General features: G+C 39.4%; 3 protein-coding genes across 4 annotated transcripts; 2 read left to right on the forward strand and 1 right to left on the reverse strand.

Annotated features, from left to right (window-relative positions):
• The first annotated feature begins 211 nt into the window (after positions 1-211).
• ccpg1 (cell cycle progression 1) lies at positions 212-9371 on the forward strand. 2 transcript variants are annotated; one of them, XM_056378866.1, is made up of 10 exons: positions 212-352; positions 1579-1676; positions 2169-2286; positions 2578-2663; positions 2767-2956; positions 4721-5038; positions 5516-5619; positions 6158-6283; positions 6444-7687; positions 8392-9371. In XM_056378866.1, exons 2-10 carry the CDS (start codon positions 1617-1619, stop codon positions 8579-8581), a joined length of 2436 nt encoding a protein of 811 aa, XP_056234841.1. In that variant the 5' UTR covers positions 212-352; positions 1579-1616; the 3' UTR covers positions 8582-9371. The 2 variants fall into 2 exon arrangements, with proteins under 2 accessions (XP_056234841.1, XP_056234849.1); XM_056378874.1 differs by lacking the exons at positions 212-352; positions 1579-1676; positions 2169-2286; positions 2578-2663; positions 2767-2956 and adding an exon at positions 3091-3181.
• On the reverse strand, positions 9230-14336 carry pigb (phosphatidylinositol glycan anchor biosynthesis, class B). Its single transcript, XM_056378889.1, has 12 exons — positions 13918-14336; positions 12769-12898; positions 12307-12424; positions 12088-12192; positions 11666-11796; positions 11403-11543; positions 11268-11319; positions 10974-11185; positions 10117-10181; positions 9795-10014; positions 9513-9690; positions 9230-9422 (listed from the first exon to the last, which is right to left on the reverse strand). Exons 1-12 carry the CDS (start codon positions 14027-14029, stop codon positions 9309-9311), a joined length of 1578 nt encoding a protein of 525 aa, XP_056234864.1. The 5' UTR covers positions 14030-14336; the 3' UTR covers positions 9230-9308.
• An 840-nt stretch (positions 14337-15176) lies between these two features.
• On the forward strand, positions 15177-16637 carry LOC130170774 (protein PIGBOS1). The gene is made up of 2 exons (XM_056378405.1): positions 15177-15327; positions 16256-16637. The coding sequence occupies exon 2, from the start codon at positions 16301-16303 to the stop codon at positions 16511-16513; it is 213 nt and encodes a 70-aa protein (XP_056234380.1). The 5' UTR covers positions 15177-15327; positions 16256-16300; the 3' UTR covers positions 16514-16637.
• The last annotated feature ends 1485 nt before the right edge of the window (positions 16638-18122 follow it).

Below are 18122 nucleotides of genomic sequence, written 5' to 3' on the forward strand. Positions count from 1 at the left end.
AAAACACATTAACGAGTTTGTTTTGCTGTCTTCTCGCCCTCCTTAATTCTTCGGGCGGTCCCCGTTGTCACGTTTCCGTGTTTACGTTTTTTTTCGTAACCACAAGATTTGTTCCCACACGATTTGCTCCACCCTCGCAGGGCCTGTTTCGCCACCGCGTTGATCCATGGGAAATGTAGTCGAAACAGTTCGCTGAAGTTGCACTGCGTGTCCAAATGTAGCAGTAGTAAAACTACATTTCCCGGCTACAGTCGGGTTTGAAGTGTTGTTAACGGACACCTGGGATCGGGCATACTGCAACAACTCTGGAGCTGCTTACAAACAGCTGCCTCTCGTCGGGCACAAAACACCGGTGGGTAAAATCCTTTCTCTTGCTTTTTTTAAAACTAGTGCTGTGAAATGGCCGTTAAAGACAGTGGACGCTGTCGATAAGGCTTTAATATATTTCCCCCGACGATGCTCAGAGAGGTGACGTTAACAGCCGAGCCTGTTAAGTTAGTTAACTATCTGAAAAATAACCGCTGCGTGTCGTTACTTAATGTTGAGAGACGACTAGTGTCAGCCACAGTCCTCAGCTGCTGAAATCTCTGTTGTTGGAGCAAATATTGGCTGTTTTCAGCCAGGCCGCAGCAGCTGGCATCTTCTGTGAGCTGTTACTGTGCTCTGTCGCCGCTAGAGGACGCTGTCACACCTCTTGTTTGTTGTTTTGTTTGTTTGTTTGTTTGTTTGTTTAATGAAGGTAGGAGTGAGTTGAAATAAATTACAAAACTGGACAGAGCACCATGCATAGGTGGTGAATGAAACAACGTGTCCCTCCATAACAGCGGTGCTAAAGTGTTAAAATGAATTAAATCGATGTATTTGTCCATAAAGAAAGCAGATGTGACTGGGTCTGCTGTATTTATGTACTTTCTCATCAAAAACAAACCATACGTTGTTTGCTGGACCTTCCAGGCAAAAGAAACAAAACAGGGTACTGTCTTTTGTGAACACATACAGGCTGCTTGGGGTCAAGTCTATTGGTATTCACCTGATGCAGAAGTCAGTGTCATTATGTGTTTCAAGTAGGGGGGTTTGACATGTACAGAAAGTGATATAGCCAGTAAAGCTTCTGTAAAATCAGTATTTTTGGCTACTCCACTAAATGAAATACCTGGCAGCACCAGGTACTTCATCATATTAATCCAAGAGCCTTATAAAATCCAACCTTTCTAAAAAGCCCCTGGTCATTGTTTTGCTACATTGCTTACAAGATATTACAAGGATGAACTATGGACTATATAATTACATCTATGTGTATTTGAGGAAGGGCTGAAACCGTATCTGTTTACATGGAAACAGCTTGGTTTTTATTAGATCATGTGTTTTTTTTAGCTGTGGAAACACTTGGAAATTTAACTTGATTACTAAATTTAATAACTTGCTTATTTACAATAATAAACAAATTTTGAGCAGCTTGAACTGATTATTTGTCACACCGATAACATGTAAACTTTTAAGCATGAGACATATTGACATATATTTTTCACCACCTCATATTGTAGTGTTTATAGTATTTAACTTTTTCATTTCCTCTAGATCCCTGTTTTAGCGTTTATTGCTGACAGCTGCCAGAAATGTCAGAGACGTCAAGTGATGCAGAGTCGTCCTGTGGCTGGACCATTATTAGTAATGAGGTATGAATCCTTTTTCTTTATTCTTCATCATGGCTTCTTCCATTTGATTATTACTGTTGTTGTATAGGTCTTGACATATTTAAGGTAACAGCAAGATGGGGAGGGTTTAAAACAATGCAAAATATAAAAAAGAACAGAAAAGGAAAATTAGGAAGGGAGTCTGTTTTCTTATAAGTGCATTAACAGACCTTTGTGATGCTGAAAAGAGACAAAACTGACAGCTGGGGTTGTGAAATTAAACACTAGTTTTGCTTATATTTTTGTTGCTGTTTTACCTTGTTAGCAGGACAAAAGAAACTTTTAGCTACTTAATGTATATTCCCTCAGTTATTCAGTTACTAATCATAGTATTCTGCCCATATATTTTGCTGAATACTGTATATTCTTAATCATCAACATTTATCAAATGAGGCAGTAGTTGCTAATTTGAACAGAGAAAGACGTAATTCCCCCAACATGCCCAGTTTCAGTGTTTGCTTTCTGTATTTACAGGGTTCAGATATCGAAACGCTGGGATTGGAGGCTGCAGTGGAATATGGAGCCGAGCTGTTAGAGCGCCCTCCAGTGGAAGAGGCAGAGCTGCATGACACACAGGCCTCTGCATCTGGTGGTAAAAATCATCATATTCATTTTTTTGAGATTTTTTTAAGACAGTTTGTTAAGAATAGTTTGTCAAATCTGATTATTTGCTCACACATGAAATTTGTCAGAGAAATTATGCTGGGCTTTTTTTCTTTTGCAAAATTTTGTGAAAATTAATCAAGAAAGTAACAACTGAAAAATTAATAGTGAAAATACTTCTCACTATTGATTTTCCCTGCGTGATTTAATATTTGTGACCTTGGAATCACAGTAGCCATAACTTACACATTTATCATAATTCATACTGATTGTATTTCAGCTGGATGTGTTGAAGAGAGAGGTGCTGATTCCCTTGACGACACACTGGGAGAACGAACCGTAGATGAGACACTGTACGTCTCTGAGGTGAGAAGACCTAAAAATAACCCACTGGGTGTTTTTTTTTAATAATCCAAAGCCACTTTGTTGCCGCTCTCTGTACCAAACATTTCGAACATATCCCCTGCAGGCAGGAGACAGTGCTGAGGGGAAAGGGCATGTCTCTCTGTTGTCCTTCAGCGATCACTCTGACATCGTGACTCTGGGAGACTTGAAGGAGGACGATCACGCAGACGTGGAAGAGGAGGCAGCAGCCAATGAGGAGTTTTACCTCGGCACGTCCTGCAGCAGCCAGTACGCCTTCACTGCTGCAGAGACTGGTACGACACACTCACCTATCCTCATGTTTTCTTTAGCAATCTGATTTTATTTCCACTCACAGTCAACACAGATAAATTCGACACATCAACACAAAATGTGTCTCTGCCCTGTTTTCTACGTCACCAAAGCAGGTTTGATGATGAGTCACTGGAAGCTTCCTCAGAGTTTGGTGAACTTAGGCTACCATCTGCGGAGCCAGCTCACTGGAGGCCGCTCTTTTGCAGGTGGCCTGATTTGAAACTGGAGTGAATCTAATATGGTGCTCAGCTTGCTCAGCAGTGCACAGAACTAATCCTGATGCTCACAAGAACACATGCTGTTTAACGATGTGAGCCAGCTGTGCTTCTTTAAAGGCATGTTCAACCACACAAAAGAAAAATGTGTGTAGTTTCTCCACCGGCGCGCATGTGTGTGTCTTTGTAGGTCTGGCAGACAAAGAAAATAAGTGTAATTAATTTACAAAATTATATACAACATTACTTAATTGTGAACTCCCAGTAGCCTTATTGTCGTAGACTCAAAGTCAGATGAGCAGGTTTAAGGCACTAATTTCTTTTAAGTTTACGTTTTCTCTTTTTGGAGAACTAAGATTACCAGCAGCGATTAAATTGTCCAGTAAATCCAGAGGATTCAGGAGTGTTCAATTGTCTTCATTTCTCTTTTCAATTAATATTTCTAAATTTTGTTTTTGCTGTATTGTGCTTAAAGGAATAATTTGACACTTTGAGAAATAGGGTTCTTTGTTTTCTTGTTGATGAAGTTTAAATTACAAGACTAATACCACTCACGTGTCAGTGTGGTAGTGATGGTGGATAAAGCCCGATGAAACTTTGCAGGTTTCTGCCTATTTGTGCCAATAAAATACTTGAAGTTTTGGGGCTTCAAATACAACAAACACAGTGATATCTGGTGGCAAGTTATAGCAGCCCCTCAAGACCAAACCACTACAACACCTCACTGCTTTTGATTATTCCAATCTCATTTGTGCGCGCTAAAAGTCCAGAGCATGTTTTTATTAAATGTGCAATACCTCTTAAAGTGCTGCAATAAGTGTAGATGCTGTTGTGCAGTATGTTACAGTTAAATAATGAATACATTGTCCAGTTCACTGACACAAAATATTAATGTACCTTACCGACATAGTTTAAGCAGCGTGTCCGTGTGTTTTAACTTCATGGTTCATATTTATGTAACATTCTGTAACAACAGTCTCAGTGTGATGTGATTGTAGATTCATATTCATAAAGTTTGCCGGTTACTTTTATTTACTTACTTATTTCTCTAAATATTACATAATTGTCTTTCTAGTATACATCGTCATTCTCTTCTCTTCTTATCCCACTAATCTGCCTTTGAGATAGTTGAAGCACCGCTGTCGAAGCTTTCGCACAAGAAAAACAAAGTGTGAAAATATCATTGCAGTGCTACAGGGGTCATGTGCCAGGTTATTACTTGGCTGAGCGGTTTTCATCTTCTCCTCTAACTCAGCAACAAAGCAAAAAGGCCATTTCCCCAAAATGTTGAACTATTCATTTAATGCATTCAGAAAGATTTCATGAACACAAAAATAGATCAAGAATTTGCAATGATATTGTTCAGCATTTACTGAATCAATTCATCTTAGTAATATTTGTCATCTGCATGATTAACATCACTGCTTTCTGAGCCTGATATTTTTGTACGCGCCACTTTTTAAAAATTTATTTCAAATTTAATTCCATCATATAATCACTGCAACCATAACTTTGTGTATTTTGCTGTAGTTTTCCCAGTGCAGCAGCCAGCAGTGACAAACTCGAGCAGCAGTGAGGACGAGGGAGGACAAGGCGCCAGCACTGTCATACGAAGACGGCGGGTGAGGAAGAACACCACGAGCATTGTGACAGAGCCTGAGGAAGAGGAGGCACTGGAATCTGGTCCAAGTGAAGAGGAAGAGGAGACGCAGCAGGAGGAGCAGGCTGAAGTTAGACCTGCTGCGGCTCTGCATGTCCGAATGCAAGGCCAGGGCAGCAGTATACTCAACAAGTGTATCCTGCTCGCCCTCATCATAGCCATCAGCATGGGCTTTGGTCACTTCTATGGTAAGAAGAAGGAGGATGTTACCGGCGTTACTGTGCATGTAGAAAATATTCTTACTTTTAACCTTCACCATCTGTGAAAGATCACAAAACTTCTATCGGTCTTTGGCTCGGTCCAACTTCTGTCTTTCAGATGTGATGTGCTTGGCATCCTACGAGAGATAATTGACCCAGATTTGTAGAAGTGTTGCACTGATTGTCCATCAATCAGTCTCCCATTGCAACATTAGAAATGTCTTTTTTAGTTTGGTTGTAAGACCAGGTATAAGAGATATCTCAGCGGTTCTTATCTGTGGTGGGAACTACAGTGTTTACAAGAGCTTTTAACAGTTTGTAGGTTTCCTTACTGTGTTTCTGACTTCATAGACCACTGCAGACTGCTCCCTCCTCACATGTAGATTTGCCCCATCAATGCTTTCTAATGTTGTGTGTAAATAAATATTCAATATGTTAATAATCTGTTACAAATCTCACTTGCAGGCACAGTCCAGATTCAAGAAAGACAGAAGATTGTGGAGAAAATCAGAGTGAATGAGCTTGATAGTGTGAGGGATCTGCTTCGAGAGGAACATTTTACAAAACAGGTCAGTGACGGCACAGATCAGGACTCAAGTAATAATAAACTCATCTAAACAGAACGTACATAACAATAATCATTAACTAATTCTGTACAATGCTTTTGACTTCTGTCGCTTCTCTCATGCATAAATACTTATATTTTATTTATTTAATTCTTGTTTACTTTATTCTTATGTTATTTATATCAGAAAGAAAAACACTGAGTGACCAAGAAACAGTTCGTATTCCAATGCAACCCAGTACAACAGTCCTGATAATAAATTAATAATAAGTCGTAGTGTTTATGTGTAATAATTAATGGTTAATACTGTGTCAGAGAGGTTGTTTCAACTCTGTTCATTCTTGAGGCTGTAATTTGTTTTGTTGTATTAGATTACATTAATTAGTAAGATAATTATTAGAGCTTGTTCTCTATGTACGGGACAAAGTATTTAGAAAAATCTTTAAATACAGTTAAATCCATGGGCACAACAAAGCCTTAAAATGTACCTCGGAGTTGAGTCAACACAAACAACTAGAACTTTTTTCCGTTTTCTCACTCAGGCTCAGAGGGGAGACTTTGCCCTGAAAGACTTGGATGAGCAAAAAGTTATTTCACTGCTCACAGAGGTGATTGAAAAGATAAAGAAAGAAAACCAGGAGATCAACGTCAACCAGGCGCACATTCAGGTAACTCGTCCGTGCACTGCTGTATGTTACAGGAAGGAAATGTTATGAAGAACAAGTCAAAACTGAATGATTTAAGTGAACTTTGTGATCATCATGACACTTGTAAACACCACTTTAAAAGCCATAACTTTCTCTTTTGCTCTGTCCTTTTCCCATTAAGGCCCAGAGAGATGACCTAGAAATGTTGCTGAAACAGAAAGCTGAGGAGAGGACGAACATCGCGGCTCAGCAACAGAGGCTGACGGCTGAAAACCAGCAGCTGAAAAGATCGCTGGAACGAGAAGAAAAGTCTCTGTCCACTTTACAGGAGGAGCTGAGAAACCTGCGCTCTAAGATTAGAGAACTGGAGGCGAAGGGAGCTGGAGCTGACTCACTACTGTCAGAAAACCACAGGCTGAAAGAGCAGCTGGAGGAGGAGAAGCAGCTGATCAGAAACTTCCACACCCAGAGGGAAGACTTAATGGCTGAAGCACAGACACTGAGGAAGAAGCTTGACAAGGAGAGGAGGTCCACAGATGAGATGAGGAGAGAGCTGACTCGTCTGAGAAGTCGCATCCCTGGAGCTGGAAAGGAGGCCGGTTCAGAGGCAGAAGAGCTACAGTCACGTCTGATGGAGCTGGAGAAGCGACTGAGCTTTGAACAGCAGCGCTCTGACCTGTGGGAGAGGCTGTATGTGGAAACCAAAGAAGAAAGAGCCAAAGGAGACACAGAGTCCAAAGTGAAAAAACCGAAAGCGGGCATGGCAGGGAAAGTGAAGGAGACATTTGATGCTGTGAAAAACTCCACCAAGGAGTTCGTCCACCACCACAAAGAGCAGATTAAGAAAGCAAAAGAGGCTGTGAAGGAGAACCTGAGGAAGTTTTCAGATTCTGTCAAATCAACCTTTCGACACTTCAAGGACTCGGCTTCAACTTTCATCAATAAGGCCAGAGGCTTTTATAAGAAGAGATGTGATGAGAAGAATCCCAAAGAGTCCTTCCACAACACTCGAAAATCAGGGTATAAAGTCCACGAAGATAGAGGTCAGAACAGCCACAAAGCCAACTTCAAAGGGTGCTCTGGTGTCTTTGACTGCGCCTACCAGGAGTCTATGAGTCTCTTCAACAAAGCCATGGAGCCGATCAGAGCAGATGAATTTTACCAGCTGCTGCAGAGCTACCTGCACCAGGAGGTCGATCACTTCCACCACTGGAAAGAGCTGGAGATGTTCATCAACAGCTTCTTCCACAATGGGGTGTTCATCCACGACCAGATGCTGTTCACAGACTTTGTCAGCGGGGTGGAGGACTATCTGGCAGATATGCACGAGTATCACGGGCTCGACGATGACGTGTTTGGAGATCTTGATGACTACGTCTACAGGCACTTCTTTGGAGAGACTTACACAAAAAGCTATGGCCCAAGGTAAGTGGCCGTTTTCGCAGAGTAGCTTATCTTACAACTAGTCTAAGTTGAAAGTTTCCAGCTAAGCTTTATTCTTAAGACCTTTCCACATTAACTGAGAGAACAGGAACCCTTTTTTCCCCAAGGCCCATAATTTCCCCAAAAAGAGTGGGTGGAAAACTGACTGTTACATTGACACACTTCCAGTTTATTCATTTCATTTATTACAGCATAACTAGAGTCTTTTAGTCAGTGCTCAGCAGGTCAGCTAAATGAGACATTTGCAAACATTTTGGCTTGTGAGTACATTGAATCTGACAAACACTGTTTATCAGCAGACCAAAAAAAAATGTCCTTCCTAATTTTACATATAGTGCCAGTTTTACCAGGTTGTACAGCAACTGCTATGAAATCCAATTTACATATTTATTTATTCATTGGTTGGTAGCTGAAGTTGAGATATTCCAACTTCATCAGTGCTGTAAACTGTATTTGCAAAGTGTTGTGTAAATCATTGTCTCCAGTTTAATTGGTTTTATTTTGATCCTTCTGAACTTCTTTGCTCTCATAATATGCTTTTAAAAGTTACTTACTATGAGCAGACCTCTGAACAACCTTTAACTCTCATGAATCAATATTAAACCAAAAACGTGCTGACACACATCTCCCCCCCGTTTCCGCCAATTCTGTAAATTTCGTTTATGTTTTGTGTTTGAATCACACAGCGGGCCGTTTGAGAGACCCGACACCAACTCAAAGGAGGAGTCACGCTCAAAGCATCAACGCAAGCAGCAGAGAGCCAGATCTCGACCACACAGCGAACGCAAGTGGAGCAGATCAGGAAGAAACAACGACAGACACATGGCTGATGTCAAAATAGAACTGGGTCCGATGCCGTTTGATCCCAAATACTGAAAATATCTCACCAGGTTTAATATTATAGTTGCACATTCTATTTTTGGTTGTATTTAGATGCAAAAGCTCTTTTTTGTAAGTTTGCACAATATTAACTTTTTAATGCTACTGAACGTCCTCGAGCTGTTTTGTGTTTAGTGAAGTAATCATCATTAGGTTTGAGTGAAACATGTGGCTTATCTATTTTGTAACATGAGAGATTCGTGTTCATTTAACATTGACAAATGTTAACCACTTCATTTTTAGGATTTCCTGCTGAAGCACCACTGATTCTCATCTGCAACCACAGCACTTTTGTTTAGAAATATTTAGCGGAAAATGTTACTTGTGAACCCAAAGCTAAACAAAAAATGGAAAAAAGAAACAAAAAAAACAGACACGCCACATTAAGGATGTTTCCATGTACAGCCATATAGTTGTTTTAATTTGCTGCTACAAAGACAGGTCTATGTGATGTGGCTGTATCTTGCTTTTAAAATGCTGTTTTCTAACATTCCACCTCAAGCTTGTTTCAACTGGACCTGGAAGTTTCGTTTTACTTTAACATGAGAAAAAGGCTGGAAAAGCAATTTCACACCAGATTTTGTTGTGAATAATTGAAAAAAAAAAAAAAAGCACGTTTGAGAAGTGATACTTTAAAATGACATCTGAGTTTTAAAATATTTATTTCAGTATCACATCCTGACATTCATAAATGGAAAGAAAATTGCCATTGTTCCAGTGTTTGTCAGTGCCTTTCATAAATAAAGATGCTTCCTCCAACTCTTCCCTCAGGAAGGTGAGTGTGAAACATCTCTGCTGTCTTCACAAAGTTATTCCCTTGCAAAAACACAGAGATTTCCTACAACAAAAAACAATAGTTTGTTTAGGCAACTGTGAAATTAACCATTTGTACAAATACATGCAGGAGTGTCATTTGTGAATATCTTACCTTTTCCAAAACATCAAACAAAACCAGGTGTGTGGGCAGAGAGGATTTGTAGGGAAATGAAGTCTGGAGCCAGTGAAGAGGGTCGTCATAGAATCTCTCAGCCTCATCGACGTAACCTTCCTCTCCGAGATCTGGAGGACACTCAAGAAACTTCATCTTCATCGGGCAGTGGATGTGGCTACAAGAAGAGCACATCATCAGCTGCTGTACGCAGCAGATTATCAATCCCATCATGCAGCTGATCACCTGCAGCCTATCCCACAGCTGTGGAGGGGTGTGTACCTGTAGTAAGGTGTAGAGTGGCAGGGCATGAGGAAGAGGACGTCTGGCTGTGGAGGCGTCTGGCTGCTGCTGGCGTCACAAAGTGTCTGGAGGTGGCCCATGACGTCCAGAGTGCCTCGCTGGTGGATCAGGCCGGTGTATAGAGCTAGAACCAGGTTGGTCGCGAACAAGAAGAACGCTGCAGCGCGACGCCGCGTTTTTAGGCTAGCCAAAGATATTCCTGTGGTGGAAATTAGACAGAGACAACAAATGATTGAAATGTGATTAAAAGACACATCTGTTTTGTGTTTTTTTACATTTGAATGTGAAATCAGGAACTTACCACAGAAGACCATACAGAAGGGCAGCACAGGATAGATGAATCTGAACTCCTTGTGAGGGAGTAAACTGAAACAAAGAAATAGAATATATCAAGTTTGTCTGCTGAGCATAAAACATCATGAATAATCAAGACCCATGTGCATCAAACTGCTCAAAACTAAATTTTGGCCTTAAAGGCACCCTATGTAGTTTTTGACCACTAGCAGTGTCAGAGAAATATTTTCATGGGTGGGTCCTAGTTTTGTTTTGTTCACACACTCCTGCCAATGGTTTCACACCACTCCTCTGACTGAGAGGTGACGGTAAAGAAAGACAGCAATGACCCAACAAAGGCAAAAAACTGAGGAGGGCACTTTTAAATACACTGTGTCATGAAGTTAGAAATCCTTCACTTTTACTCAGACCTAAGAAAATAAAAGCTAATTCTGAGAAATATTAAAATATTTATTTTCTGAAGCAGTGTGAATAATTCAGAATAGGAAACTATTTGCAGCTGTTATCTGGAAACATGCATTTGATGGGATGTTACGCAGCCAGTGTCACAGTTAGATTGTTATTTCAGGTGTTTGTTGCCGCTGCAGTAATTAAATATTTCACACAAATAAACAAAACTACAAAAGGATACGTTTGCATGAGGACGTGCTCATGTGAGGAGTAGCTACAGCAGATCATCATCCACATATTAGATATGGCATAGGTTTTACACCAGATGCCCTTCCTGACGCAACCTGGGTTTGGGGGAGCCGGGGATGGAACCGCCAACCCAGGGATCGGTGGCGAACGCGCTCTATCCCTAAGAGCATTATCAAGTGTAATTTGATAAATTCAGGGCCGTGGATGTGAACACAAATGTTTTACCTGTAAACCAGGATGGTCCAAACAACTGCTGCCAACAGGATTTTGTATCTTTTGAAGGCAAGGGTGCATCCATGAAGAAAGAAGGGAAGATGAGGACCGATGACGACAGCAAAACCCTGGGTGAAGTACCAGTGCCAGGGGTGAGAGCCGTAGAAATCAGCCACGCCGTGAAAAATGTTAAACTTCAGAAAATTGAACTGCACCATGGTCCACTAGAAAACAGAGAGAGCAACTGTTACATACAGTATGACTGCATGTAAGCAGCAGTTACTGGATGTGTTTTACATGTTTTACCTTTTCATAGAATAGACAGTCAATCACTGTTGAAATCACAACAGCCAAAGCCCTGGAAATAGGAAAAAAGGATTATGCAGTGCAGAAAAAACGTAAAAGTACAGTTTAAGTGGATATGAGATTAAAAGTACAAACCCTATAGGAAGGCAGTTATGAGTGATGAGCCTCAGTTTGTCATCTTCCTGCCAGAAATGGTACATCAGCAGAGGAAACCAGACAATCAGAGCTGTTGGACGAACAACGACAGCCAAGGCAACTAGGATCAAATATTTTTTGCTGGGGGAAAAAGAAAAAAAAACACCAACGTTGTGTCTGTAAGTATAATATAATATATAAAATATATTTTGAATATTAGGGTAAATAAAAATGAGAAATTAAAGGTCTTAACGAGCAGAGACCTGCTGTGTGTTTTGGACCCAGACAGGGGAAAGTAAAAAAGAGCCAGACAGGTGATGGTGGTCTCCATGCTGTTGGTCAGAGTCCTGGTGCAGCAGAACCACGTAAACCATGAGCACAGATGGCAGAAAAACTACACGTCAAAACAAGAAGTTAAATGTTAAAATGAGAAGTCTGTTGTGGGCGAGCAGAGGACTGAAACAGTGTTAAAAATATCTTTAAAACAAATCTTACAATCAAAAGAAGAAAAGACCAAACTAATTCTCAAAGTTTAGTAAAGAAGGAATAATATTATGACATATCTAATCATAGAGAGTAATCCTGTTTGGTACGCTTCTGTGTGCTCTGAACAGACGCTCAGTAGTGGCTGTTCCTGTTTTAGTGAACTGCAGTAAATAACACAGTATACAGGTGTAATGCTCACCGTCCATTTTGCAACATCACGACTTTCCAGTGATCGGATGAGGAAGAAGAATTTTACATCGGCAAACGCAGCCAGGAGAGCTTGAGTTATTCGTGGAAGCCATTTCTGCAGAACCAGCGGGACCAAGTTCAGTGGAACATTTTGACAGCATGAAATTCATTTTGTAAGAGACATGAAGAAAAAAGAAAGTTGTCTGAATAGTGAGATATGTTAACTTACCAGTAGGTTTACTGAGTCAAGTTTTATAAAGTATAATATCTTGTAAATGAATGCAAAGAAGAGTGGATAGGAGAATCCTCTTAGTCCTTCCTTCCATTCCCAGGTCAGATAACCATAAGTCAGACTGTTAAGGTTATAACAGCACAAAATATTAATAATAATAATAATGCTAAGCTGATGGTTTCAGCATGACCAAAACAACAAATCATATAACTGTGCCTAGAAAGAAAATACTGCAACAGAAATCTCCTCACTGAAGGCAGCAAAAACAATCTTGTTTTTCCCATGAACTAACTAAGTCATCAAAATAACAGACATAAAGAAAGGGTCAGGGATTTAGGTGTAGGTTTCTGTGTCTGAGCAAAAAACAATAAAGTTGCTTTGTGCACTGTGCTTGATGGGAACCTGGTTGCAACAAGGGCTTTTTTAATGCATTTTTTGTGCTTTTCCCCAAAAGGATATTTGAAGACCATACGATGGGAAACCTCCAGAGACTGCCAGTACTCATCAGGGACAAAGCTGGTCTGAACCAGGAAGCAGTTGATCAGTCTGAACACCACAGAAAACACAACAACTCTGGCTCTCAGCACGCCTGTAGGGTTCAAGAAAAATCACTTCGTTTTAGTTTAATGAACCTGATTTACTTCTACCATCACGGTGTGACGCCCCTCCCATTGTCTTGGAGGTTGTCCTTGCCCATATTGGCAGGCAGTTGGTTGGCATGGGAGAGTCGTCAGCTGATGCTGGTCACCTGGGCCTTCCAGAGTATAAGAGCTGGCCCATGTGCAGCACCACCACGGCACAGGTATCGCTCTCATGACTAAACTGGCCGATTGCCACACCTCGTGTCTTATGTTTTAGTTATAATAAATTGCTTGTTTGTTAGTGTAACTGTGTCATCTCCCTTATTGTCACATTCATTGAGCCAGTTTGTGACACGTGGCACAAAACTAGAGGACACAAGCTGTTTGCTTGCTCACCATTAACATAATCACTTTCTAACGAGTGGTAGAAGAAGTACTCAGATCTTACTTTTCTTGCAATCTTACAACTCTTGGATTAAAAATCCTATTTAAGTTATGGTACAGAAATATTATTAGTAAGTATGAAAGTATTATGCAGAAAAATTACCTCTGTGAGTGAGATATATTCATGTGGATAGTTAAGACACAACATTGTGTATGATTTTGGTAAATTACCTGTTTTTTTGTGTGTTTTTTTAATCATAGTATTCTTTGTTTCTTAAAGCAAAATAAACAAAAACAAAGAAGCACACCTTACCAAATCTCAAGAATTAAGAGAAGAGAAACCTAAGGACCACAGCATCATGATATGATAAATATAATAACCACTATTAGTATGGTAAAATTATATGAAGATTCAGATTCACATACTGCTTGGGAGTTTGTTTTAAGACAGCGTATCATATTTTTAGCCCATCATACAGTACGGTATGTTTTGTGAATAAAATCCTGATTTAAGGTCAATGCGACTATAGTGGTCAATAAATGTAGTGTAGTAAAAACTTCACAACAGGTGGTGTGGAGTAGATCCAAATCGTACTGAGTAAAATCACTCAGTGTGTGTAACATGTCACAATAAAAGTCTCACCGTTGTTCAGGGGACATTCATCTTCCTCTGAGTAAAGCTGGGATTTTCTTTTCCTCAGTTTCACATTCTCGACTTTGTTCCCAAACCTCAGACGTTGTCGGAAGTTCTCCATCAGGACATTTTGTCTATAGGCCTGTGTGAATAATCCACTACCTACATAGCTCACCTGTCGGGAGTCAAGACAGGTGAGTTCAGGGGCTAAGTGAACTCCAGGAAGTCACACGGTCCATTTTAAACAGACTAATTAATATAAGGTATCTGCTGCTGGTCAGCTGCTGCGGGTGAAGTACCTGCAGTCTTTCTGTGTATTTAACCAACAGTATTAAACTTATCTTCAACTACACAACAATGAATTCATATAAACACGCCGGACTGGGCTCCGGTTTTTGTTGCGCTTCCGCAGTCAAACTTACTTCCGGGAGAACGCTGTTTCCTAACTTCAAAGTAAAAGCTCGACTCCACAAACATGCCGCACATCCGGCTCCATCTGTGGCCGCAGTTACTATGTTTTCGGGTTGTCCGTCTGTCCCTGCGTCCCATTCTCTGAGCGCGATATATCTCAGCAATGCCTTGAGGTAATGTCTTCAAATTTGACACAAACGTCACCTTGGTTTCAAGGATGAACTGATCAACAGTCAAAGGTCAAGGCAACTGCAACATCACGAAACATGTTTTTGGTCATAGCTCAAGAATTAATATGCTATAACATAATGTAACAACAATTTAATTGAGTATATTTAATTTGATTTAAGTTCAATAAATTCAATTTAATGAGTAAATTTAACTTTAGCTAATTCAATTAGTTAATGTGATTGAGTAAACCCTGATTGATTGCATAAATTTAACCAAATTTGGGGCAATCTGATGGCAAAGTGGTTTGGTACATTTTGCTGTTAATAATACTTACATTTATTAATAATTAATAATAATGATGATTACTTAATTACTTAATAATAACTTGAGTAACATATTCAATGCAGAAGTGTTACTTGCTAGTGCTTTTACTCTGTGGTATTACTACTTTTACTTAAGGATATGATCTGAATACTTTCTCCAAGACAGGAGTAAGTAAGTGACTTTTTTATCAAAACAGTGAAAATCCCTAAATTAAATTTTGATATTTAAATTAAATTTAAAGACATGTAAGCTCAGTTTATACTACTGTTGTTCAGATAAATGTTTTTAATGTGGCGCCGTATCAAAGAGCAGAAGGTATGTTACTGCTAACTCCAGCAGGTGGCGACTCACAGATGCTGTTCCTCCCAATTCACAGTAGTAGAAGAAGAATATTGTGCTGCTGTACATAAGTGTCCTCAGTGTCATGTGCTTCTGTTTGCCTGTGTGTGGTTGTCTCTGGTTTGGTAATCTGTGTGTGGTGATTCCGGACACGTCGGACAAACCGCCTCCTCGGTGAGTTATGAATGTTACAGAGAATCGCCTCTAAACCTCGTCATGTTTAAGATTTATTCAGGTCCGTCAGGAAACAGTCAAGCTAGTAATCGATGCTTTGTTCTTATGTCCGGTCTGGTTTTTCAAAATAAGACTCATTGAACTGCATTTAATTCTCAGTGGAAATCGTTTGGGAATGGATCACCTTTGTATTGGACCATAGTTTACATGAGCATAAAAACACAACCTTTTGCCAGGCTAATAATTCTATCGAGTTCTTATTGATTGATTTTTCTTGATTAATCTTATGAATGTTTAGTCAGTAAAATGTCAGAAAAGTGGGGAAAAGTGTCCAACCCCAGTTTCTCAGAGTCCATAACATCTATCCTGATTTTCTGACCAACAGTCCTAAATCCAAAGATATTCAGTTTACAATTATGTACAACAGGGAAAAGCAGAAAATCTTCATATTTGAGAGGCTGAAAAGAGCAGGTTTGGAATTTCTGCATGAAAAACGACTTACAATTAATGGCCTCCTTGGATTTTAGTGAGTCTAAGACGGTTCATTGAGAAATTTGGGCTAATCGTAATGAAAAGAAGCACCACTTTCTTTGAGGGTGGTAGAACATGGAAAGGTCTTGTTGATGGGTATGGAGAGTGTCTGAGTGAATTTCAGCTGTAATGAAACAGTAATGTCTCGGTGTGCTCAGCACTGTGAATGTGTAGTTAATTCACTCTTGCAGGATCCGTAACAGGCACCAGACTTTGTGGATTAAAGGTATCTTTTGAATTAAATTTTTGTAAGAACATGAGTGAAAAGAAAGAAAAAAAACCTCTTACAGCTCAAGAATTGAGATTATCTTTTCAACAAACCTGCAAAATGGTTAAAAAAAAGACTTGGATCATAACTGGAAGTGTCTTGGATAACACCACTGTATTGTTCTTTCAGGATTATCTCGTGGCTCAAGATTGGGATTCCTTATTAAAAGAAGTGATGTTTGGACGAAGAGTACCTTTCGCACAGATGGCCTTTGCCACACTGCTCGGAGTTGCTGGTGGAGTTTATATCTACAGGCCTTATTTTGACCCGGTGCCGAAGAACTCAGGACAGCAAAATGAGGACATGACAAAGAAACAGAATGAAACAGACAATAATTCATCACTCTCAGGAAATACTTCACAGACAGAAGCCACAATAACTAAATGAGATGCTGCTGGACTGTCAGAGCTGGAGGCTGAACAAGAGACAGGACCAATATGGATAAATTCATGTTTCTTTTGAGTGGTCTGTCTGATTGTAAATGTACAGAATAAAATATTTGGTAGTTTGACTTGTCATTTGTTTATCATCATACATCCCTGTTTTCATGGATTTCCAAAGCTTAAAAAAGGAGGCACAAGCATTTTATACAAAACTCACATTTGTCCTGTTATTTGACACGAATAAAGGTTGTTGAACGTTTTCTTTGTGAAACAAAAAGAGCAAAATATAGGTCTGAGTTTTCAAACATGAGCGAAAGTGCTCTTAAGCCATGCTAGTGGCCACTATAGACTGTGGTGTTCATTATTCACTGCCATGTTTGTACCAGAGTCAAAACCTGGAAGTATTTCAGCTGATTGGCTCGTTTGCCAGATTCTATTTTGCTAATTCTGGCCAACACAAATTTCATATTTTTATGATATGAAACAGTGACAGTTACTTAACCTTGCAGTGTTGCCCACTAAAAAAATAATATTAAGGTAAAAAATTACAGCACAGTGAAAGTAATGTGAACAAATGTCAGTAACCTTAGCTGCTAAATTGGCCATTGATTATAATATAGATTAAATATTATAATTATGGCCATTAAACATACATTTCCTATTAAAATTAAACCTTTTTAGAGCTATTGTTGGATTCACAATATCCAGTCTTGTAATGTGGTCAAGAAAAAGTATAAAGTGCCATGAAATATAAATACACAAGTAAAGTACAAGTAGCCTACCTCCAATTTGTAATTAAGTAATGTGGGTTTAGGTTGAGTGTGACACTTAGTCAATTAGTATAGTTTACTGTGTGACTGAGAGTCAGTCAGTTCTAGTGTTATTGCTGAATATCCACCAGACAATAAACAGAAGTCTTGATTTGTGAACTGTCACAGTTTTGGTCATGCTATCACTTTTAAAACAGCGTTACCCAGCAAACCTTATGATGAACATGCTGACATATAAAATGCTTTGCTCTTTTCAAACAATCCTCTGAAAATACACTAAAACATTGTATATACTGTACTTTAAATGGATTTTTTGGGATGGATATATATTCATGTAACATATGTTTACAATACAAGCAAACATACATAAACGTACATACATTTGTAGCCTATGGGCAAGACACGTGTCAATATATGAAACTGTACTAACTTCTAATAGGTTTGATGTGTAATTTTTACTCATATGTTTTTATTCTATATGTACATATATTTCATACATGAAGATTCAATATATGTACATATAGCCTTAAGCATTTGCATTTAGGAAGCTGCAGTGGTAGTTCATATTTAATGTTAATTGGCCCACAGGAAATGGGCACAATGCTAGGAAGAAAGGAGAGGTGGAAATCTGCTGTTCAATTATATATTATTTGGGCAAGAGCCCCTCTGAAGTCATTGTCTGATCTTATCTTGTTATCTTTTTTTTTTTTTTTTTTTTGCAATTTAAATTAAATTCAATGTATTAATTTGAGTAAATGTAGTTAGTTACTTCCCACCACTGTAGAGAGCACAATATATGCCAATGAAATGTAGTGGAGTAGCACGAAGTAAAAAGGGGGGTAG

The sequence above is a fragment of the Seriola aureovittata genome, chromosome 1, assembly GCF_021018895.1.
Source record: "Seriola aureovittata isolate HTS-2021-v1 ecotype China chromosome 1, ASM2101889v1, whole genome shotgun sequence".
NCBI classification, from domain to species: Eukaryota; Metazoa; Chordata; class Actinopteri; order Carangiformes; family Carangidae; genus Seriola; species Seriola aureovittata.